Source organism: Ammospiza caudacuta, chromosome 4 (genome assembly GCF_027887145.1).
Source record: "Ammospiza caudacuta isolate bAmmCau1 chromosome 4, bAmmCau1.pri, whole genome shotgun sequence".
In the NCBI taxonomy this organism is placed as follows: domain Eukaryota; kingdom Metazoa; phylum Chordata; class Aves; order Passeriformes; family Passerellidae; genus Ammospiza; species Ammospiza caudacuta.
The window spans coordinates 24,560,506-24,583,481 of NC_080596.1; the positions used below are offsets into that span (position 1 = coordinate 24,560,506).

The 22,976-nt window shown below is 41.1% G+C and overlaps 2 protein-coding genes across 2 annotated transcripts; one reads left to right on the top strand and one right to left on the bottom strand.

Moving 5' to 3' along the window:
• The first annotated feature begins 1,913 nt into the window (after window positions 1-1,913).
• SPARCL1 (SPARC like 1) lies at window positions 1,914-14,789 on the top strand. The gene is made up of 11 exons (XM_058803922.1): window positions 1,914-2,122; window positions 5,203-5,320; window positions 5,423-5,476; window positions 7,951-9,093; window positions 9,778-9,847; window positions 10,514-10,641; window positions 11,223-11,343; window positions 12,083-12,219; window positions 12,672-12,820; window positions 13,733-13,881; window positions 14,404-14,789. Exons 2-11 carry the CDS (start codon window positions 5,267-5,269, stop codon window positions 14,430-14,432), a joined length of 2,034 nt encoding a protein of 677 aa, XP_058659905.1. The 5' UTR covers window positions 1,914-2,122; window positions 5,203-5,266; the 3' UTR covers window positions 14,433-14,789.
• Window positions 14,790-16,880: 2,091 nt separating this feature from the next.
• On the bottom strand, window positions 16,881-22,825 carry NUDT9 (nudix hydrolase 9). Its single transcript, XM_058803842.1, has 8 exons — window positions 22,610-22,825; window positions 21,766-22,002; window positions 20,655-20,750; window positions 20,090-20,176; window positions 19,086-19,197; window positions 18,770-18,916; window positions 18,437-18,521; window positions 16,881-17,494 (listed from the first exon to the last, which is right to left on the bottom strand). The coding sequence occupies exons 1-8, from the start codon at window positions 22,708-22,710 to the stop codon at window positions 17,319-17,321; spliced, it is 1,041 nt and encodes a 346-aa protein (XP_058659825.1). The 5' UTR covers window positions 22,711-22,825; the 3' UTR covers window positions 16,881-17,318.
• Window positions 22,826-22,976: the final 151 nt, after the last annotated feature.

The following is a 22,976-nucleotide window of genomic DNA, read 5'->3' on the forward strand; positions in this document are numbered from 1 at the left end:
GCTCCAAGACAAGCCCAGACCTCTCAGCGACATCAGAAAACAACCAGAGATGTTCTCAGTGAAGCATTTTGTCATCAAAGGTAAAGATTGAAAATTTTGCTTAATGAAGTATTTTGTAAATATGCAACAGCTCTGATAAGCAATAATTCCTCAATATCCTCCAAACCAAAATGTTTCCTCCCCACTGTCCTGTAAGTCCTAAGAAAGCTGTTTAAATGCAGAATCAGGCAAAGCCTACAAATCACATACAGTTTTCCAATAATAACCTTCAGACTCCTACAAACTTCCACTTCAAGTTTCTGCACAATTCTTCAGAGTCTGGCACTTTTTTTCTGTGAATTAAGAACTTCAAGGCAAGGTTAATAGCCATTATCAGAAAATCTTATGACAAAAAGAGTTAATATATTTATATATTAATATATAATATTACCATATAATATATTACCATAAAATTAACATTGCTGTACTTGTCCTAATTTCTGGGTTGCCACCTGAACAGTTTTCTTTTATCAGCTGAGAGTCCATCCATATCTCAAACACTGAAAAATCACAGCAAAGCCACTTATCTTTGATAACCCAGTTATCAAAGCTGATAATGGTAATCTGATGGTACAGCACAAAGAGTTTTGAATAGATAAAACCAATCATCTTTTCAGCATGCACAACAAAAGAAAAAACAAACAGGAAGTTCTGAAATAATGCCCACTCCTTTCAGGCACCGACTGGCTGACAGACAAGCAGAATTTCAACTCCAATAGGCATGGATTAGTTTCCAGGCAGAGAAGCAGAGATAAAAGGGAAAAGGATTTAAAGAATTTCTCATGGACTTTTGTCAAAGGGGTTTTTTTTCTGCTTGGTGTACAGAGTGAGGGCTTAGCTCTGATTTCAGGCTCTTTTGGTTTTTTAAAAAAATTTTTTGTTAACTATAAACTTCACAGTTGGCCACATAAAACATAGTAAATTTTTGTACATTTCTCACTCTATTTTTTCTAATCAACACCCATTGTCTATTGCCATTTTGGGTGAACAGAAGAGAAGCCAGTAAAACTGTAACTTTAAAAAGAACCAATTAAAATATTATCTAAAGGGACTGAATTTTCAGCATTTGCATTACAGTTCTTACCATTCACACACTTTATCTCATTTTGCTTCAACCTCTCTTCCAATCATGTCAACACAATATGTAAAGTGCCCTCCTTAGGAAGAAAGGATATTGGCAGAATGTGGAATTTTAGACTGGTTTGCTGCCTTTATCACTGGAAGTGCTTTTGCTCTTACATTGGTGCATTCCCTCCACTATTTCTGGACAACTTCCCAGAAAACACTCCAGTTCAGGTGGAGCATTTTATGGAATAATGAGATGACAAAAAAAAAAAAAAAGAATAAAGAATAAACTTATTAATGCTTGCAGAACCAGAAGCCACAAAGCCTCTGCTGCAGAGGCTCATGGAGGATTGCACACTCCTCACCAGCTCGCTCTGATGGCAGACAGGCAGCACAGCCATAGCAACAGCTTCCAAACAGCAAACTCCTCAGTTATGCAAGAGCCTCCAACCAATTCTGGGTTTTACATACCTAATTTAGAATTTCTACCTTTTTGCAGGCTCACTCGCACCATGTGCAGCATACTGAAACAGCACTGGGCAGTTCAGCAGGGGCTGGCATCCCCTGTGTTCCACTTTTCCAGCCAACATTGTGGCTGCCCCAGCAGATCCCTTGGTTCAGCGCTTCTGGGAGCAGCTGAGGCAGCAGAAACTCTTGCACCCACTCCCTTTGGCTCCCCTCCCTGCAAATCACTGAATATGTCCTTCCCACACAGCCGCTGAGCTCCGCTGGCCCAGAGCCCGTGACACTGAATTGTCTTTCTGATTCAATAATCCAGCAGAATTCCACCAGCCCACTGCCCCCACCTCGCCCCATGGAAGCCTAGGATTCCTTGTTCAACCAAGACCCAAAGAGTACCATCCTCCTTCACTGACACTTGCAGCACAAGGCACATGGTGGGAAGGTCTGTTCCAGACACCAAAACACATCTCAGGAAAAGCAGCAACATTTTGCAAGGCTCAAGGATTTCTGGTACATCAGTGGCAGGCCAAGAAGGAGCACCTCTTCTACTGCTATGGTACTGTTTCTTCTTTATTCTTAATTAAAACTTTAGAATGTTTTATATCTAACCTTCTGCAATTTTTTCCACTGACTACAAAAGAGCTGAAGCTTTCATAGAGTGTCATCTGTTTTAAGGATAACACATTTCAGATGTTTATGTCTAGAACAGAAAATTACCTTTATAAGAGAAAATAATGTGTAGTTTCTGTGTTTAGGAATACAACCCTTATCTTACCACTGGAATAATTATTTTACCAGTGATCCTGCAAAGCAATAAAGCATTATGGCCAACAAGAGCCAAGAAAAGCACACACCTCCTTTGGAGCCATACAGTGGTCCAGCTGAAAGCCACGGTGCGACCTAATTTCCCTTCAACAGTTTCTTGAAATATCAGTTCAGGAACCTTAGTCCAATAGACAAGACCAAAAAAACAGATTCACTTTCTTTTCTCATGTTGGAAAAGAAAGAGAGAGAAATGCTGGCTGGTCTTGGAGGAACCTTTCAAAAACGTGTTGGTAGACCTAGTGAAAACATGTACCAAACAGGGAACCCTTGAAAGAAATGCAGGATCTGGGAGAAGACAAAACCCACCAACTAATATCAAAATAATTCTGCATAATAAGTAAGTCTCATTTTGATCCTCCTCAAATTAAATCAAAGCAGCTCATTGTGACTTGATCTGGTCTTAAATTACAGACAGCTCTTGTTAAAAAATAAAAAATAAACAAAGAAAAAAACCAATTAAAAAAAAAAACCCAAACCTCTAAAAACTAAAGATCTAACAAGATCTACACAAGCATTAAATAAAATGAAATGGTAGAAAGGAAACATAAGAGATTAAACAAGTACAGTAAGTTAATGTGAATGGTTTGTTAAAAATTGTTTTAACTTGTCCTGAAATACTTTTGGTTTGGTTTTGATCTTATTGCAGCCAGCCATCAAGGACTTATGTCCAATGGCTTTTGCAGCTGTAAAACTGGCAGCATCAGAGGGATCAATTCTCACTATCAGGTATTTACTGGTACAGAATGAGTGAAATAATTTTAATGCTTTAAATTTTTTTTCCTTTTTGTGATCTCTTCTTTTACTCAGATCAGAAATCTGCCTCAAAATCTGCCTATGAGTTTTATGTGTGTGCACACATGAACCAGCTTCTACATGTATAATGTGCTCATGCTCTCACAAGGGGCTTTTGAGACAGATCTGGAGACAGGAATGTGCTATAACAGTTGTAATTTAAAAGTATCACACTTATGGTTTTATTAAAGATTCATGTAATTGATTAGTATTTCAAGTGACTGCTGACTCTATTAAAATGGCAGCCTGTAGCCTCCATGCCATGCAAACCCAGCATCCCTTGTCAGCATTGCTTGCTCAATAACCCAAGATGAAGTATAGTTAAATTACTCATTTCTTGGTCAAAAACCCCATTGTATACAAGAAATTTTCCTATTCACCTTTTGGCTAGGTCTTGCTACAAATTCTCCTGCAGAGTATAATGATTTCATTTTCCCAGAGAGATGTCTCCCTGCTCATATTTTTTAAAAAAGTTTCTTGTGTAATTGTTCCTTTCTGACAGTTGTATTAAACTTATGTGTTACAAAAGATTAACTTCCAAATATGTCCTAGGAAAGAATTTTTAAAAGCAAAGCAAGAATGAAGAGCCTTCCCACTTAGTGTAAAAAATATCATCTCACAATCCATCATAGGACACTCCAATCAGTGTGGTCAGGCTTCCCTAATAATTTAATACTTATTCAGGACTAAATACTTAATTCAAGCCTTATACTTCCTATGGGCTGCTGCAGGCTTGCTGTTAAAAAGAAAATACAAAAGCCCTGTCCTGCCACCTTAACTCAGATTTATTCCAACTAGTTTTTGATTATTTGAGCAAAGGTGGTAGAGGCAACATTTACAGATAGAGACAAGCCAAATTATAAAATTGCAATTATAAATAAAACACAACATGGAGAACTTTTCATTTATAACTCTCAAACTAGTTTACCAAAACAAATATGACAAATGAGAGTTTTATAAAAGGAAACTCAGTTAAGTGACATGCCCAGGTCTGTGTTGCTCACCAGCAACAGAAAGAAATGGAAATCAAGCCTACCTGACATTCAAATCCTTCTTTCCTCAGTCACTTGCAAGGCCTTCAAAAAGCACAGTATGCAGTTTTTAGGGCTTTACATGAAGTTGGATTATTGCCCTGCATTTCTGACAAGTTGCCTGCATAATCCTCAGTCTAACCATACTTGCCCTGATCTGGAGTGACTGCCCATATCCAGCCCAGTGAGGCATTTTGCATGTGCTCATTATTGGCTTTTGTTGTATTCTGCCTTTCCCTCTGAAAACATCTTGGACAACTAACTGTGAATGCCAAAGAGATAATAGATAATTAGTCGAGAGGTAATTTGGAGACTAACTGCAAGGAAAAATGGACTGCATACAAGATATGCCCCACTAATGAGTATTTTGATCTTCATTGAGGAAAGATAATTACATTAAACACTCTTTAGCAGAGGGATCTTTCAAAAGTGTACACTTTGGGTGACAATTTCCAAGAAAACACAGAAGCAGGACTGCACCCCTTCTTCCAGCAGCCTGGGCAGCACTTCTGAGCTTGGAGACCTGCTGAGCAGAATTTCACCACCTAATTCTTCCTACCAGACACAGAGGGGAGCAGCCAAGAGACACCTCAGCTGCAGAGGTGCCACAAGCAGGCACTGCCTCACTTTGTTGCCTTCAATTAAAAGAGGCATTTTTCACAAAGTGGTATCTCATAGGGGTGGAAAGTACTTACCACTGTCTGTAAGTATTTAAATACTTAACCTATGTCCGTTCACAGCTCTGCCTTTCAGGAACACCCACCTGGAGATTGTGAACACAGCCTGTACCTTCATCACTGTCAAAGAACTGAGACTAAAGTGTCCTCTAGTTAAGCCGGTCTCACATATGAGTTTGCAGGATACTGTGTAACAATTTTGTGGGTCTCTAGCCTTCACAATTTAAGGGAACCACTACATTGCTTCCATCAGATATTTGTAGGTCATTATACCCAAATCCTAACTTGTTTTGTTTTCATGTTTCTTGCAGAAAGGAAACCTCTAAGCTCTACCCCTGTACCATCAACTATTGTCCTCTACAAGATCTGGAAAACATGAAGGCTGTAGCCCTCTTCATTTGTCTTGTAGGACCAGTTTTTGCTATTTCAGTAAGTCCTCACCAGGCTATTATTATCAGGCACTTAATTTCCTATTCTGAGAATATCCTATGCTTATGGATGTGCAGATATTCATATATTTGTCTTTTTTAGACCCATCCTGTAAACCACAAGCTCAGAACTCACAGACAGAAAACTCCAGAAAAGGTACTCTTGTTCTTTAAACAATAAGAAGTAACTTACTTTATTAATCCTAAATATAAAAACACATTACCACATACATACTGCTTGGCAAATTGATTTATGTTAAAAAACTTTAGGCCCTCTCACCTCAAGAATTAGTGCAAGTATCTCATTCCTTGCATATTAACAATTGCAAACAGGACAAAATCTAAAGCTCAAAATGGAAGTCTTACTTATTGAGAAAATTATCTTAAATGAATCCCCACATATCATCATTGCCCATATTTGCACAAATAATAAGCTCCAGTGACAAAATTGTTGTTATCACAGCTCCAGTATAGGAGGAGGATGAAATCCTCAATTTATCACACCAGGGGATCACATGCAGTCTCAAATATGTAAGAATTTTAGCCACCATATGTTTCACTATTCATGGTGCAGAGCATTGGACACAGCTTGTCCTGGCAGAGTAATCTGCGGCTGACAGGCCAGATGCCCTGATGGCAATGAGACAGAGGATTGCACCAGCCCTCCCTATGCCACATATGTGTGCTAATGATGATGCCCATACTTTTGCATTCATGGCTGACTCAAATAAAAATTCCTGTTTATTGCACTGAGCCTTTGTGATACAGACACAAATGGATCTTGTCTCCAAGCCACTGGGGGTTTCAGAACTACTAAACTCATATCATGCTCTGTAGTAAGAGATTCAAAATCCCAACTCTTATGCTAACCATTTAAAATTTTTTTAATTATAAACTATATCCCACTCTATACAGTTTTCCAGATACATTTCATGTCAATCTGGATCATGCTCTGCACTATGAAAACAAAAAAAATTAACTTTTCCTAATGAAGCATCCAGCAGCAGAAATGGTACAAAGATTAGTTTGCAGCCTACAGCTCTCTACCAGAAATAATACACATAAGACACATCAAAGCAAAACCTTGCAATAGCCAATGAATCATCAGTTCCAAGTGTGTGCATCATCTACCAAAAGCCAGCTCTCCCCCACAGTATCTAATCACAGATAGTGATAAAATTTGCCCAGGTTCCTTCACGAGTGCTTGAGTTCTAAGAGCTGATTTTACCCAGGGGACAAAGGTATAACAGGAAGCAGCACCCGGAAGCTGTATCCAGGCACATCTCTGCAGAACCGGTGCAGGACAAGGCTTCCTGTCAAGACATGAGCCAAATCTTTCTCAAACTGCTACTTCAAGCACAGGTACCCACAACAGAAAATCTTAAAGACTGTTTGGCCTTGTGTTTTCTGAACCTGTAGAACTTTGGAAAAGCTCCAGTGAATTTCTGTTATATTCTGTTAGACTCTGTTAGATTCTGTTAGACATACAGTCTTCCCCTGAAAAAGTTAGAGTTGGAATTGATACAGTGAATATAGTTCCCTGAGCTATTTCCACATCAGCAAGGACACCAGGCAAAAGACAAAACAGTAAAACATTAAGATACCACTTTGACATTAGGAAATAGGATATAGCTGATCTACCAGAATCAAATTAATATATTCAATCTTACCTTCAAAAATAAAATAAATGCTTGTGAGTAGAGTGCTTGTTTCCAAGCAGTCAAACTAAAGGAAAAAAGCTATTCCAGCAACTTGGATGGACCAAGTGAGAAGGACCATTCTTCCCAAATTAAACCCCCCAAAAGCTTTAAGAAATATCAGCATCAGGTGCTACATTCTTGTAAGCAGTAGGCAACACTGAACATCCATAGGTGTTGTTCAGAAACACACACAGCAGCAGAAAGGCAATTGCTCCAGCAAGACCTGACAGTCATTTCAGTACCTGCTTTCTCCTCAGCATTTGAACCATTTCCACTGAAGGTACCACTTCTGCTATTGTCTTGACAGAATAAGAAAAAAAAGGCACTCAAACATCTATTGTTGATTTTATATTTGTCACCACACACGATAGTTCTTGGTGACTTCAGCCAGGAAGTAATGATAGATTGGACTCAAAGTAGATTTATATGTGGATTATAAAATCATTGCAGGGCACTTCTCAGGAATTACTACCATGACACCTTGTGAGAGGTGCTCTCTTTTCATCTGCTCCTCTTTTCCAAGGTCCCTTATTTTTCCCTTATCTGTGCAGGAAGTTATGTTTCACATCCCCGTTCTCTGAGCTAAGTGATAATTACTGCAGCCTACAAGTGCCTATGGTTATGACTAAAATACTAATTAAGCATTCTGAGATTTCACAACACACCCATATGCATCTCTCTCTGAAACAGAGTTGGATAGACCTCTCCAGAAACTCCATCAATAGAAGAAGGGACAGATAAACAGATTTTCTGAGAAAGAGAAGGCACATCAGCTGTGAATGTCGTGCCCTAGGCTAGTTTAAGAGGAGCACATACAAAGAAAACAAATAAAGCCAGTGCCATGCTTTGCAATACAAGGCAAAAATAACACTGCATCAGCTTCAAATAAATCCTAAGATTTATTAATCTGCTATTTAAATTTTTTTTAAAGAGTGAATATATTCATCCAGAAGCTTCAAAGGAAGAGAACACAGGGTATGTAGATGAGGATGATTTGCTGCCCACTCCCAGAAACTTAAAACCAGGCTCTGAAGACAGGGATGGGCCCCAGACCATGAGGAAGCAAGAAAGAACTGGGAGCAAGCATCAAGTGAAAAACAGCCTGAAAAGCATCGATTTCCTTGCACTGCACAATAAACTAGGTTTGGCTTCAGATACCCAGGACAGTGACTCTGGGAGCAGCGGCAGAGAACAGTCCAGCTCTGAGCACAACCAGCTCAGGAACCATGAGAAACATGGGAACACAGCAAACCAACACCTTCCAGGCCACACAGAACACCCAGTGGGTGCTTTCAGCCTTGAGCATGAGCATAACATGGGGAAATATAACAAAAATGCTGTTGGCCTGTCTGAAAAAAACAGTGAAAGTGATGATGAGGAAAGCATGGAAGAAGAGGATGAGAAATGGGGTGAAGAAACAGATTACAGAGACACAAAACACAAAGACCATCAGACACATCAAGGTGACCAATACAAAAGACAGGAACATGAGAACAGCATGCAATTAGATGATGAACTGAGAGATTCCAGACAACTAACCTGGAAAACCAAGAGACACAGCAAGAAATTTAACCTAGAGGAAGAAGAGAGGGAGAACAGGAAGAAGTCCTATGAAGAAGAAATCCCCTTCTCTCAAAAAACCCATAATGAATATCAGGATGGCAAACAGCAAAGTCAAGAGAGAAACTACCATATTCAAGTGAACTACCAGAGTGATCATGACACAGTGGGGAAAACACAAGATAGGGAAGACAGTAATGATGATGACAGTCATGACAGTGGTGGTGAGGAATATCTCAGCAATACCTGGAAAGAAACAGCCTATGAGGAAGAGGAGAGAATCCAGAGTAATGACCAGGAGAGCACCAGTACCGAGCCTGGAGGGGAAGGAACCATTGAAGATGACACTGCAGTTCACAGAGAGACTGAGGATTACCAAGTTGTCAAAATTAAAGACCTTGCTCACTCTGAACAGGATTACTATGCTCATGAGCCACCCAATTCTGACAACAAGCAGCAACTGAAAATGAGTAGCTCCATTCAGAACATGAATTCAATGGACAGTGAAGATAAGGTAAATTATCTTTGAAATAAAACTTGAGTACTACAAAAAGGGGGAGAGGAACCAGTTCTAAATTTAAATTCCTGATTATTGAAATGACCTGTTGGAGAAAAACAGGTGACTTATTAATATGCAGAAGTCTCATCTCCCTTTATACTCACTGTTCCTCTGGGTCATGCTGCGTCACTGCATCCAGAGCACTAAGGTGAATTGGACTAGAAAGGAAGTGAACACCATTCACATAAGAGCTCCAGACCCAGTGGGGTGTGTAATGAAACACACAAATAAATACAGATACACAGATGAAAAACCTGAAACCCAGTCTCCAGCTTACTAGGCCAGCCTGTTCACTCATCTCTCACAAAGATTTTAAATGATACTACACAAAAGTGAACAGCTTGGAAAGGCAGGACTAGAGTCAATAGAATAATTATAAGAAACTCAGGCCTTACTGAGTTCCCATTTCTCTCTCTCTCTCTCTCTCTCCACCTCTTACTCTATTTTTCCCCCAAATAACAAGAGCATGGTAATACTACCAGAGGCTTTATGCTCTTCTCACAGGTTTTGCATAGCAAAACAGAGCAAACTGTGCCTCAGTCAGCTCTGTATTTGGACCTGAAAAAAAATTAGGCCAAGTATTTTTTTTCTTCCCAAGATTTACCACAACTTTCTGCTTATGCCTCTGTGACTGTGCAGGTTAAGACTACAGACAGTTCCCATGGTGAGATGGAAAGTGCCAGCAGCAGGAATGAGGAGGCTCTCATTGGTAAGCCCCAAGCAAAGCTGTCATGTAACTCCCAACTCTCTGCCACTGGGGAACCTGCTGGTCTGTATTTCTTTTCTGCCTTTTGCAGCACAGGATTTCATGTGACTGAACTGGGCTTGTGCCTAATCCTGTGTTCCCAGAGAACCCCTTCCACACTCCCTTGGATTTAGTAATTTGTTAGTGAAAAACATTTGTAGGCAGTGCACAAACTTTTGTGTTAGTGATACAGAAATGGGGCTTACCTTGCACTGAGAGCTTTCAGTTTCAGAACAGTAGCTTGAATTCAAGTAGGAGCGGGACAAAGGCCAGTGCTTGATTCAGCAAAGACAGATGGGATATGTTTCACCAAAGGAAGTTGGTTGTCTGGAGGTGAATGTCTGAATGTCAGCCCCTACAGAACAAACAGCTTTTTCTAAAAAAAATTAGTAATTTCCCCATCCAATTCAAATCTGGGACTGCTAGAAGTCTCACAAAAAATTCTCATTTAAAGTGTGGCTTGTTTTATTCAATACAAGATCCAGCTTCATAACAAACTTAAAAATGCAAAATTAAAAATGCATTTGAACTTCTTGGTGAATACTAGGCTGTTTTGCTTTGGCTCTCAGTAGTATCTGACAAACACTTGGCTTTATCCCATCACCTCTAATAGTCCCTCTTTCCTGCTAGGACTGCCAGACGCATGTCGGAACTTCCACTGCAAAAGAGGCAAAGTCTGTCATGCAGACAAACAAGGGAAACCCCACTGCATTTGCCAAGATCCTGCTGCTTGCCCTCCCACCAAAGACTATGAGCATGTGAGTATTTCACCCAGTGCACAGGACTGGGAAAAGCCTAAAGGGCTTGTGAACCTAAAGGGTTCACAAGATAACATATTCCCCTGCTATTATTTAGCATGGTTCTACCCTAAAAAGCATGCAAGTGAGTTTGAGTGATTCCAGTAATTGAAAAATTAAGTATAAAGCACACAAACTCACTGAGTGTGGTTTGAGAGCAGTATGAACCCATGTAACTACAGAGTGACTGACTTGCTTCACTCAGTCTCAGGGATTCTACCTTTTCCCTGTCACTAAAAATTCTATGTATCCATTTGGTATTTTAGAGCACATGCTTAGTACACATCCAGTGAAATAATCCCACAGCATCTCAGAGGCTATATTACAACCATAGAACTAAACTGAAGTGTTGCATAACTGGGCATGCAAGTACAGACAACTAGTCCTCATGAGGGCATACAACAACAACTAATTCCAATACTACTGATCACACGCACTCCGTTAGTATTCACCACGTTAATGATGTTTTATTACTGTAATGCCTCTGAGTGACAAGGATTTTTCTCAACACAGTGGTGGGGTGGTGGTTTTCCTTTCTCTAGGTTTGTGGTACGGATAACAAGACTTATGATGGCACATGTCAGCTCTTTGGCACCAAATGTCAACTGGAAGGGACAAAAATAGGACGCCAACTGCACCTAGACTATATGGGCTCCTGCAAATGTAAGCTTCTTTTCCTTTGAAGAATTCAGCTCTGTATAAAGAGTCAGTAGTTTAACACATCTGCCAGCCCTAAATCACCCTTCTTCCTGTGATCTGCCACTTGTGCATCAATTATCTGCTAATTAAGGTCTTCAATGTTTAAAAATTATCTGAAACCCAGACATCTCTCCTGTGCTTACACCAATTTTTTGTTGACCTTATCTTCCCCCTGCACTGCCTTATATGTTCCTATTGCTATAGCCTTTGAAGATTTTTGTAAATTCTTGACCAGTTAATAAATTTTCATTTATTAACTCTCAAACCCCCATGGAAAACAAAAAACTAAAAAACATCAACCAAACTTAGATGCAAAATGTAGAAGTCAGGATCTAAAAGCCAGAACTGATTTCCAACCTCTTTGACTGCTGCATATGGCAGGAGGAAAGTGCATTCCCAGCCAGAATATTCCTTTGCTGTCAAAAACTCTATTTTCATGCAACTGACTGATTAGAGCTTCACTGCACAATTATGCTCAAAAGCTGCACAGATATATAAAGGTTGTGGTTTGCACAACTGGTTAAGCACGTGCACTAAAAAAATTGTAGATTTTTAATTGAACACATTAGGTACATTCAAAATTTTATGTATTAACAGCTCCATCAATTCTAATTTTTACTGGAAGTAGATCTCAAATCTCAGAAATGCTCAAATGGGGGCTTAACAGATGACTTGTTAACAAAAGCTTTTCTCTTTGGCACAGACATCCCCCCCTGTACTGATTATGAAGTGGATCAGTTTCCCCTCCGTATGCGAGACTGGCTTAAGAACATCCTTATTCAATTTTATGAACGTGACCTGAACACTTCTGGGATTCTAACTGAAAAGCAAAGGAATAAGGTCAGCAATCCTTGTCAAATAAGACCATGCAGTTATAGGGACTAGCCCAGAACATCTCATACGAAATGGCATCAATTAGACGACTTCTAAGATGGCTTATTTCCCCCAAAACAAGAGTTGCTTGCCTCAGGACAGAAGATGGGATAAAACTGGTTTAATCTCCTAACAAGCTGAGGCTACTGCCCCCCTTAGCTGAGTTTGACAATTAAACCATAAGAATTTCACTTCCTTTCTAGTTACTGCCAAAGGTGACACAGACAGCAGCAAAAATGTCGTGGACTACTAAGGCAAGCTTTTCATGCTACATATGGTCACCAACACTAAAACACATTTCCCTAGGGATATTTTATTATCAAGTTTCATTTCTCCAAAACACCTTCTTGCCAGATAGCTCTCTTCAAGACAGATCTTCAACCTGAAACAAAAAATAACAATTTCTGTGTTGAGCTCAGGTAAAAAAGATCTATCAGAACGACAAGCGCCTTGGGGCTGGTGACCACCCGGTTGAGCTGCTCCTGCATGACTTTGAGAAAAATTACCACATGTATGTGTATCCTGTGCACTGGCAGTTTCACCAGCTTGACCAGCACCCTGTTGACAGGTAAAAAAATATATATGGCTCAGTTCTGATTTGCTGATTAAACTCAGGCTAGTTTACTTTTCTACACACCTCAAGGGATTCTCTACATACAGAACCAGTCCCTTAGCTGTTAGAAGCCATTATCACCCCCTGTCTAACACAGAACTTTTTCTCTCATTGTTTTCCTGATCATATCCTAGGTCAGAATCTGCTATCCTCTTGCCTTGCACAATCAAGTATTACACTGTAAGTTCTACAGTGTCTTAATACCTATTAATGCTCTCAGCCAGGAAGAAGTCCTGTTATACTGAAGCTAAGAGAAACAGGCTAAGTACAAAGGACAGAGCCCTGGCAGCAAAAGTGAGGTATCCATAATTTTCAACTAACACCACAGAGGTCTCTCAGTTTAAGGAGCACATATAGTCACAGTCCAGAGGAAACTTCCACCTTCTGAGAACATAACTCATATTTCAAGGTTTTGGTCATATCAACCAGTGATGGAATCTGTATTTCCAAGTTCAGACCTTCAATATCTCAGGACAATCACACTTACTGTTTTAGAACATTTAGAACACAGTTAAGCACTTTGCAAACTTGATATCCTGAGGATTAACAGCAAAACTCCACAAGCGATGAGTTGTGAGCAAGTTGCTCCTGTCAGTACCTGTAATTACTACAAAAGTAATACTTGTTGTAGGAAAAAAGATGTTGGCAAACAAACATTCAGCAAAAGCATTTTAGTTCATCAGATATTAGACATCTTTATCATGACCTGGGACACATTCACTATTGTTGCGGAAGCACCGCAACAAAATCCACTGGAGCATCTCTGATAAAGCCATCATTGCTGTCTTGTAGCATCTTAGATCAGCTTTGATAATCCTGCTGATTTATGAAGGAAATGCAGCTCTCCGTACCTGTCCTTTCTTTCAGATTATTAACACACTCGGAGCTTGCACCCTTGAGAGCCTCCCTTGTTCCCATGGAACACTGCATTACCCGTTTCTTCCTAGAGTGCGATGGAGACAAGGACAAACTCATTGCTTTGAAGGAATGGTGTCACTGCTTTGGGATTAAGGAAGGTAAACCTAAAAGAATAGGCAGATGTACCTGACAGAATGTTCCTGCCAAGAACATTACTCAGATCTCAAAGTAAGGCAAAGAAATTGTGAGCAGAAGCCCATGGCTACAGTGCCAAGAGGAATACAGAGCACTAATAACAAGCCTGCAAAAGGTCAAGAGGGTTAACAACGTAGCACAGGTTAATCCCAGAAGAGTTATGGGACAGAGGGCATTTGGCCAAACAAGCAGACTGAACAAATGTGTTTAAAATCCTACTAGAAAGTCCCTAATTTAAGTGGAGGCTGATTCTGGTCAGAAGTCAGATACATGGAACCTTTGCTCTTCCCAGAATTTTTCCAGCTCTTCTGATAACACTTTATCAGCCATGAAGGATGAAAGCTGCAAGGAGTTATCTTAGTACATGTATACTTGTGCCAGTGATTGCTCATTCATAGCATCAGTCACTTTATTGACAGTGATACAGCATAAAACTGTCTCTTCAGCATAAAATGTTAATAATGTTTTCTTCTTCTTTGTTGCAGAGGACATAAATGAAAATCTCCTTTTCTGAGCCCAGCTGAACAGACTCCCACTACTGTACTAAAATTGATGAATCCTGCTTACTTTTGTAATTAACAGCTTAACAGCCTTCAAGAAAATGGTGGAATGAGGTTCACTGAACTCTTATCAAACAACCCAAGTGCAGAAAATTCCTACATTCATTAACAGCAGAAAAGTTTAACTACTTCATAGCTAAAAAACAGTGTTGCCCCCCCACATGTATCCATGATCTTTCTGAACCAATAAATACTACTAACCTAATGACTATGCTGTTCACAAAACTCTTCAGTAGAATTATAGAATGTAGATGTTATCACCCACTGAAATGGGATCTGTTTCCTTTATTTACTGTATTGTCACCTTAACACGCTGCATAGAAGTGTCAAATAAAATAGAAGTCTATTGGAGATATGGGTTTCATCACAACTTTGTTGAAGAAAATTGTTTTTCTTGCACCTTTGCCCATCTTTTGCTCTCCTCAAGAGAGGCACAATTTAAGCATAAAAAAACTCAGGACAGGATAAGATTATTCCTGAATCCTCATAAATTTGTGATTTTAAGGTAAGCACTTCACTGAAAACATTCCGGACATATTCTGCTTTAAGGAAAAAGCCCCAAATGCTATTCCCACAAAGGATCAGCAAACACCTTTCACCTGTACCATGTCATGTCTCCAAAAAAAAGAAGATGGGAGTGAGAAATACTATTTTGGTAGCTTAAATAGTGGAAGTCCCATCCTCTCTGCTAATTTGCTCTTGAACCAGCAAAGGCTGATAATCGTAGTCCAGTGCCAGGCTGATGCCCTGGGATACAATGAATTAAGCTAGCTGTGATTATTTTCAACACAATGACTTCTTACACAAACCAGAGATTACTTCCTAGCACTGCCATTTTTTTTCCATAATCCTGACTTGTTGCTCACTTCACATTCTGCAACATTACACAGCAGTGTAAATAACTCAGCCTGGACAGCATGTACAAAAGCACATTCTCTATGCTAGTTCCATTTGGAAAAGATCCTTTCCCTGGGATGTCAAATATCTTGGAAGAGAAAGTAATTTTGACAGCACTTTTCCAGCCTGGCTGCAGCCACCTGCTTATTTGCTCTGTCTTTTGTTTACCCCACACAGGGTTGGGTGGCAAAAACACAGCTCTCAAACTGCAAGTACACTGCCAGTACACAGCTGGCCTCAAAAGGTAATGACTTTAACCCACAAATGCCCATTTCTTCAGGAAAAAGAATTTATGCTGTCTCTAGTTTGCAGCTTTAGTACTCTCAGTATTATCACCCGAGTACTCCTCCAGCATCACTACAGTCAGAATATCTACAGTGAAAAAATAAACAACAAATACTCTTTTCATAACACATTTCCGCTACCAAGCATGTCGATCCTCTAAGGATTGGTAGCGGTTGTTACAAAAAAAACCTGCAGTTTTTATCAGCTGAGAAGTAAACTAATAACCCAAAACATCTGAAGAAGTGATGATTCATAACATTTTGTGGTTTTCTGATGCAAGACAGATATTAAAAATTGTATATAGAGACTGCAGATCCACATCCCCTAACTCTCTAAGAAGGGTCTGCTCTTATGGATCATGCTTTCAAAATCCAACTACGCTGCTGGGAGTCTACTCTGCATAGTGCAGCACATCACAGAAGAAAACAGATGGGCAGGAAGATGTGAGCAAGGATTGAAAGAAAAATTAATACCTTTTGACACTACCTTTTCCTTTGAAAAGAACACTAATAACTCTGCAAGATTCCCAGGGTTTCCTGCATAAACACCCATAACTCCTCCAGGTTTCACTAGCTAATTGGGAGGCAGGGGTAGGGTTGAAAAGGAGAAAGTCCTAAACACATTAATTAGTTAAGCAGGATGTGGATAAAGTCTCAACAGTGCATGAGTGTGTCACAGTATTGTTACACGAGGTAATTCCAGACCATGACATTTATCACCAACTCACTTCAACCCATGGATCAAAATTCCTGAAGTCCTCAGGTCTCAACATCAACTTTCAGCTGTCACTGTCACCAACTCCTGACACCAGTACACAATTAACAGCAATTGATTAAAAACACAGAGAGAAATGTCAGCAACTGTTGTGCAGCCCCTGTTAGCAGCACAAATGCTACAGAAAGCCCCCATCAGCCTCCAGACTGCAAGTTATTCACATCACCTGTATGGTAAGAAACCAGCACAATTTACAAGATTATATTTCAAGGTTGCTCTTTCCAGTGATTCTGTTGATGATGCAGTCTCCACAACAGCTGTACTGTACCCCACAAGCCGTGAGAAGAAAAGGAACCACAAAATTCAGCTCCTCAAATCAGTCACAACTTCTCTGACACAGAGGCACAGTCACACATTCAGATGTGAATCCCAGCCACACTGTAAACTAAAAAGTAATTGAAAGTGAAAACTAATCACTCAAAGTACAAAATCCCTGCAAAGATATGTTAAGTGAAATGACTCAGAAAAGAAATTTCACTTTATTATGCAGCACTTAAGTCATTATTCAGGTTATCCTACAAGTCTCTCATTCCTTAGGGATTCATATTCCTGGAAAGGAATCAGTGCAAAAATAAAGAGCCTGTGAACTACCACCAGTTAGAATGCCAGTGCTGTCATGCAGATCTGCAGACATTATGAAACAGCTGCAAATAATGAAGCCAAGAAAGCAAAGCAAGAGCTCCACATTCTTCTCATTTCACACTAGCTAAGAAATCAAAAGAAGCAATCTGAAGTCTCTGAAAAAGCCTCTGTTTATCACTGTCCAGTGTTTCTCCTGGTTTCAAGGAGAATTTCACAGAATTTTCACTGAGGATGACAAGGACATCTGTTTCAAGGCTGGAAAACATATTCTCCTTTCAGAGTCTGTCAGTTCCCAGTTTCCATCACTCGTGGCACTCAGAGCCAGGATCCTCACTCCAGTGGGCTCCCTGTTTCTCAGTCACCAGCTTGATGAAGTAGCTGTGACTCGCATACAGCTCAAGCTTCTCACTGATGTCAACCCACTTCACCACTCCAGCATCATCACCTGCTTCCAGAGGCAAGTTATCCATTGTCTCACCTGTTCACAAAATGAGAGTTAGAACACGCTATTGCATCTTTTCTTCCTGCCCTTTCCCCTCTCACATTCTGTTAGTTCTGCCTTTCCAATGCTCCTTCACAGGCAGCAACCTTCAAAAGCTTCTCAGAGAAAAAACAACTCAATCTCTCACTGAATCTCTGCCAAAACCTTTTTCAGACTTGCACTATTTTAAGGCAAATCGGAACGGCAGAAATGGTCTTAACACCCTGTCATCGTTCCTAGGATATCACCAGCAGCATGAAAAGTTACTGGAAACCATCATGACAACATGTACTTATCACCCAAGTTTAGCCAATACATCTGCCTGGATTTTTGCTTGTTTGCTTAATATTTGGCTGCTCCTTTTCTCACATACTATTCTACAGGACAAACTGAATTCTAAAACTTATATACGCTTATGAAAAAGAATTGAAATTTTACTGAAGGCCCCAAAATAAAAAATACTAGTTTTTAAAAAGGGGATGCCTTTGCTTCTGAATTGCTTTTTTTCTCCAAGTTTTCACTCTGTTTTTAAAAAGGATCTCAGGACTTCATAAACAACAACCAAGGAAATGCTTTTCTCTTCTGTATTGGAAACAGAGGCCAAAGATACACTATCTTTACTTCGGGGGACAAATAAATTTGGGACCAGTGACATGTGAAACTTGACAACTGGCACCCACTATCCCAAATTCAGTGGAAATGTCATTGCATGAAGTCTCTGGCTTGAACACACCAGAAACATCTAGGTAGATTGATTTATCTTACAGGTGAAAAATGGGAGTCCAAGGTAACAGATCAATTTAAGAATCTAGTCCCATATTTTACACCTGACTTTCATGCTCCCCTGATTTCACTGCCATTCTCAGCTCAACAACAGCCCCAATTTCAAACCAACATATGGAGTAAAAGGCAACTAAGAGCGTGCCTGGAGATATTTACCTGTTTCATCATGATAGTTCACAGCCTCTGTCTCCATCCAGGCATTATCAGTGTTACGAGGGTCATCCACATATCCTCTGTACACCTATAAGGGCCCGAACAAACCAGAACCAGCTCAGTGTCAAAACAAACAAGGTGGAATCAGTCATACTTTTTTTCTTTCCTTCTGAGACATTTGCCCTTACAGAGTTTTCGACAGTCCCTTCAATTCCCTACACCCCAAGAAGAGGCGCATCACAACATATTTTCATTTCACTGCACTTCTTCAGGTTTTATACAGCTATGAGTTACATGCACAGCTCAAAAGGCTACCACAAGAGACACAGAGCTCACCACAAAGTGTTCCTGGCTGAACAGCTTCTGGAGCTGCTTCTCCAATTTTGCTTTCTCCTCAGGAGATTTCTGCAGAGAGTTCAAGGCCTCCTCCTCAAATTCTCTCCTCAGTGTAGCAGTGATCTTTTCCCCTGGATCCACCATTCCCTTGGATGGGGGGAAACAAACAAACAAAACAATGCTATCCCTCAGACTCTACACATTTTAACTCCTAGCTCTTAGTATATTACACCCACTTGCATCACACATGTGCCATATCTGTCTCATGGCTTCACCAGCAGGGAAATGCCAGCTGCCTCTGAAGCTTTGTCCTTACCCCTGGAATGGCCCACTCCCCACAGTCTCTCCTCTTGATGGCTACAAACTGCAAGATGTTCTTGCCAGAAACTGGATGAGCAACTTTATTGCCACTTCCATCCCTTTTCCACCTGCAGAAAATGATAAACAAGAATATGTTTTGCTGCTTCCTGACACCTGGGCCTGAGAGAGGAAGAGCAAGGCACTGCAATCTGTGTGGGGACAAAAAAAGCAGAGAATGAACAGCTGAGGCAACCAACAAGTGCCATCCAGCAGGATAGCAACCAAGGATGGAACAATGAGGGTTTTCCTCAGCCAAAAGGGCAGAAAATGGCCATGAGGTATGTTTCTGCAGCCAGGCTGGTGGCAGCAGCTCCTCTGAAAGCTCTCCAACTGCACTTGTCATAATTCATACTAAGAGGATGAGAATGTTTCTGCTGGAACAAAATGGTCACACAAACTGCAGCAGCACCAGGATAAAGCCACAAGCAGTCACCATCACCTTCAGCAAAGAACTAAGAACTACCAATAGGCAGAGCAAAAATCTGTCTAAAAAAAAAAATTAAAAGAAATAAATAAATTTTTTAAAAATTCCAGCATTCACTTTCAAGGAAGCACTTCAGTAGCATTGGCATCCTTCAGGGAAAGGGAAGGAGTGAAATGCATCAGGATGATTTTCCACAATGTTTCTGTCTTCGGCATGGCACCCTCTAACTCTCACTTCTGTTAACCACAAAATCTTTTCTGAATACTTTGTGTAAAATGGTTAGCATGTACACACACATCCTGCTGAAAAAGCACATCAAAACAAAGCATACAGTGAAAAAAGAGCATCCTAATCCTACCTCCTCCTGTCATAGACTAAGTCAAGTTAGTATTTCTTACATTAACAAAAGCAGAATGGGCTTACAAACAGAAAAAATGGCCATGAAAACTAATACCTTGCCCAGAGAAGCAGAGAAGAAGTGAAATGCATGGGTTTTTTCTCTAGAGCAGGGTACCTTGCAGTTACCCGCCCCTTACCTGGTTACAACAGGATCAGCAGCATGGTTTGGTCCCCAGCGCCCTAACAATCCTCGGCCAGTGAGGCCAGTCCTTCCCACTGGATTGCTGAAACAAATGCCACAGTACATGACTCATGTAGTCCTGAACTGGTTCCAACTGGAAATTAAGCCCAGCCACACCCAGCTCCTCTGACCTCTGAGGACCAGCTGAAACAAAAAGGAGTTTATTTTCTGCTAAATTTCCAATTAAATGTGTTTATTCCCCACATTCAAAACATTCTACAAAAAAAAGAAAAACCAAACAAAAAACCCAACTGAAACAAACTCAAAAAAACACACATCAAGATTAAATAACAAAAAAGGGAAGGACAGCAACACATATTTTGTGTAAAAGCACATACATGCTTTAAAGGGTGAGAGACACAACACGTTCTTCTCATTCACCAACTCAGATTCTCAAAATAGATTCCATTTTTCTCTCTTGGCTTTGTCCTAGTAGGTACCATGTATTGGAACTGACGGACCTGTAAGAGCACTGAAACTGCACCACTAAAATGAATACACAAACAAAACCCCACACTCACCGGGGTCTCCCATTTTCGACCACATACAAGCCATTCAGACTCTTCCTCTCCACTTCTCCATCTCTCTCATTGAATTTGGGAGAAAAACCTTCATCACTGTGCAGCGAATAAGAATTTAACAGAGACAAATTACAAAACACAAAAGCTTGTATGCCAGCCATCAGACCAGCAGCACCCCTTTGAGTGTGGATGAGCAGTTTTTACTAGAACTGGAGTTGCAGGCCCTCCCTTTTCTAAAGGAGGCTATGAAGTCCTAAGCTTTTCTGATTACAGACCCTCTGTATTTAGCTCTGCAGGCAAAAGTGCAGAACTAAAGTATTTAATATTGCATCTCTCTCAATCTTCACTTAGACAAAGTGTTTCAAAAGTGTTTTTGTTAAGATTAGAGGTGTAGAATCACAGAATCCTTTTGGTTGGAAAAGACACCTAAAATCACCAAGTTCAATGCAGCACTGCCAAGCCCACTACTAAACCATGCCCCCATGTGCCACATCCAAATATCTTTTAAATGCCTCCAGGGAAAGTGATTTCACCAGTTCCCTAGGCAACCTGTTCCAGTGCCTGATAAACTTCTTGGAGAAGAAATTTTTCATAATATCCAATCTAAACCTCCCCTGGCACAACATGAGGCTATTTCCTCTTGTCTTATCCCTTGTTACTCGAGACAGAAGAACTGACACCTACATTGTTACACAGTCACAACCTTTCACATTTCCTGAGTCAGAGCGCTCCCTTAAAAAACTACAATTACACTTTCTTTTTTCATGTTGCATCCCAACCATAAATAAACAAACAAGTGTATCACTAAAATGTTCTTCCAAATTCTTAAAGAGAATTAAATTTTTATTTGGCTCACAACACAGAGAAACATGTGCACAGCATCAATAGCTGTCCATTATTCTAATCTCAATCATCAGCTCAGTAAAATCATGCATCAAAAACCTTCACAACAATCCAAAGTACTCAGTTCTCTAACTACCACTTTCCTAAATCTTAATTTTCACACATCACTGTAGAATTACACATCACTTAGGATGATCTTGTTAACTCAATTCATGATTATTTCCTCCTTTCATGTTCTCAGGGGAAAAGAGCCACCATTTCTACTCACTTGATTTGGGGGTCTGCCCAATTGGGTCTGGCCAAAACAGACTTTGCAGTGTACTCCACAGGATTATAATCTTCCCACTCAGTCAGCCAGCCCACTTTATCTTCAGGAACTTGGCTACGCTCAATGTGTGATCCTGGATATGGGGAGGTGAGAGCTTTTCTGTGGTGGAACTTCACATTATAGCTGTTGAACATGTTTGCAGGATGAAGACGGGACCAACAGCTAGCAGATAAATTACTAAAAGAAAAATAACATCTCAATTCATTATATTTTAACATGCTCTTTAATCCCCAGTCTTTAAAGTACAATACAGCAAGTGGAATAGACTCAGGTCTTTCACAGAATCAATTAAGTTGGAAAAAACCTTTGAGATCATTATGCCAAACTATGAACAAATACCGTCGTGTCACCTCGACCATGGTACTGGTGACACGACCATGGTACAAGCACCATGGTCGTGCTTGTACCATGTCTTTCCTTGAACACCTCTGGGGATGGTGATCCCACCACCTCCCTGCGCAGCCCATTCCAACGTCTAATGGAATTAGAAGAAAGTCCTCCTAATATTCAACTCACGAAATGCCTGAAGTTCACAACAAAAACCTTTAACAGAGACGTGGGAAAGGGCAAACCCGCTCTTGTATTTTCCGTTACATCACTTTTAAGGGACAGCTCCGCTTGCCTTTCCCCCAGAGGGACACCCTGCGGGACACCGCACACTCCGGCCAAGCGGCAGCTCCGGGATCTCGGCCGAGCTGCTCCCGGCGGAACGGGCCGCCGACCGCGGGCAGCGACACCGGGACGCGATCCGGGCTCCCACGGCCACCGCCACAGCCCGCCGTACCTGTGGGCGGGGCGGCGCTGGGCAGCGCCCCGGGCCCTCAGCAGGACGGAGAACGAGAGCACGATCACCACCCGAGGCAGAGCACCGGCCGGCAGCGGCATCGGCCCCGCCGCGCCGGCACCGCCAGCGATCCCGCCTCCGCCTCAGCCCCGGGGCCGGGCCGGGGCCGGGCCGGGGCGCTGGGCCTGCGATACGAGGCTGCCCGCTGCAGGATGCCTCCCCTTGATCCCGCCCCTTGGTCCAGCTTCGTGCCGCCCCGCGCTTGTACAAACTGGCCCCGCATTGGCGGGAGAGGCATCAGGGGCAGCGCCCGGTGCCGGCTCTGGCTGGGGCGGAGCTCCGTGCCCAGGGCAGCCCCGCAGTGCCG

Coding starts and splice junctions, on each gene's coding strand:
- SPARCL1 (XM_058803922.1), top strand. CDS start 5,267: ATGAAGGCTGTAGCCCTCTTCATTTGTCTTGTAGGACCAGTTTTTGCT. Junction 9,094..9,777: donor CAATGGACAGTGAAGATAAG/GTAAATTATCTT, acceptor GTGACTGTGCAG/GTTAAGACTACAGACAGTTC. Junction 12,821..13,732: donor GACCAGCACCCTGTTGACAG/GTAAAAAAATAT, acceptor CCTTTCTTTCAG/ATTATTAACACACTCGGAGC.
- NUDT9 (XM_058803842.1), bottom strand. CDS start 22,710: ATGCCGCTGCCGGCCGGTGCTCTGCCTCGGGTGGTGATCGTGCTCTCG. Junction 20,177..20,654: donor GTCGAAAATGGGAGACCCCG/GTGAGTGTGGGG, acceptor CATTTGTTTCAG/CAATCCAGTGGGAAGGACTG. Junction 19,198..20,089: donor GCTGATCCTGTTGTAACCAG/GTAAGGGGCGGG, acceptor CATTTTCTGCAG/GTGGAAAAGGGATGGAAGTG.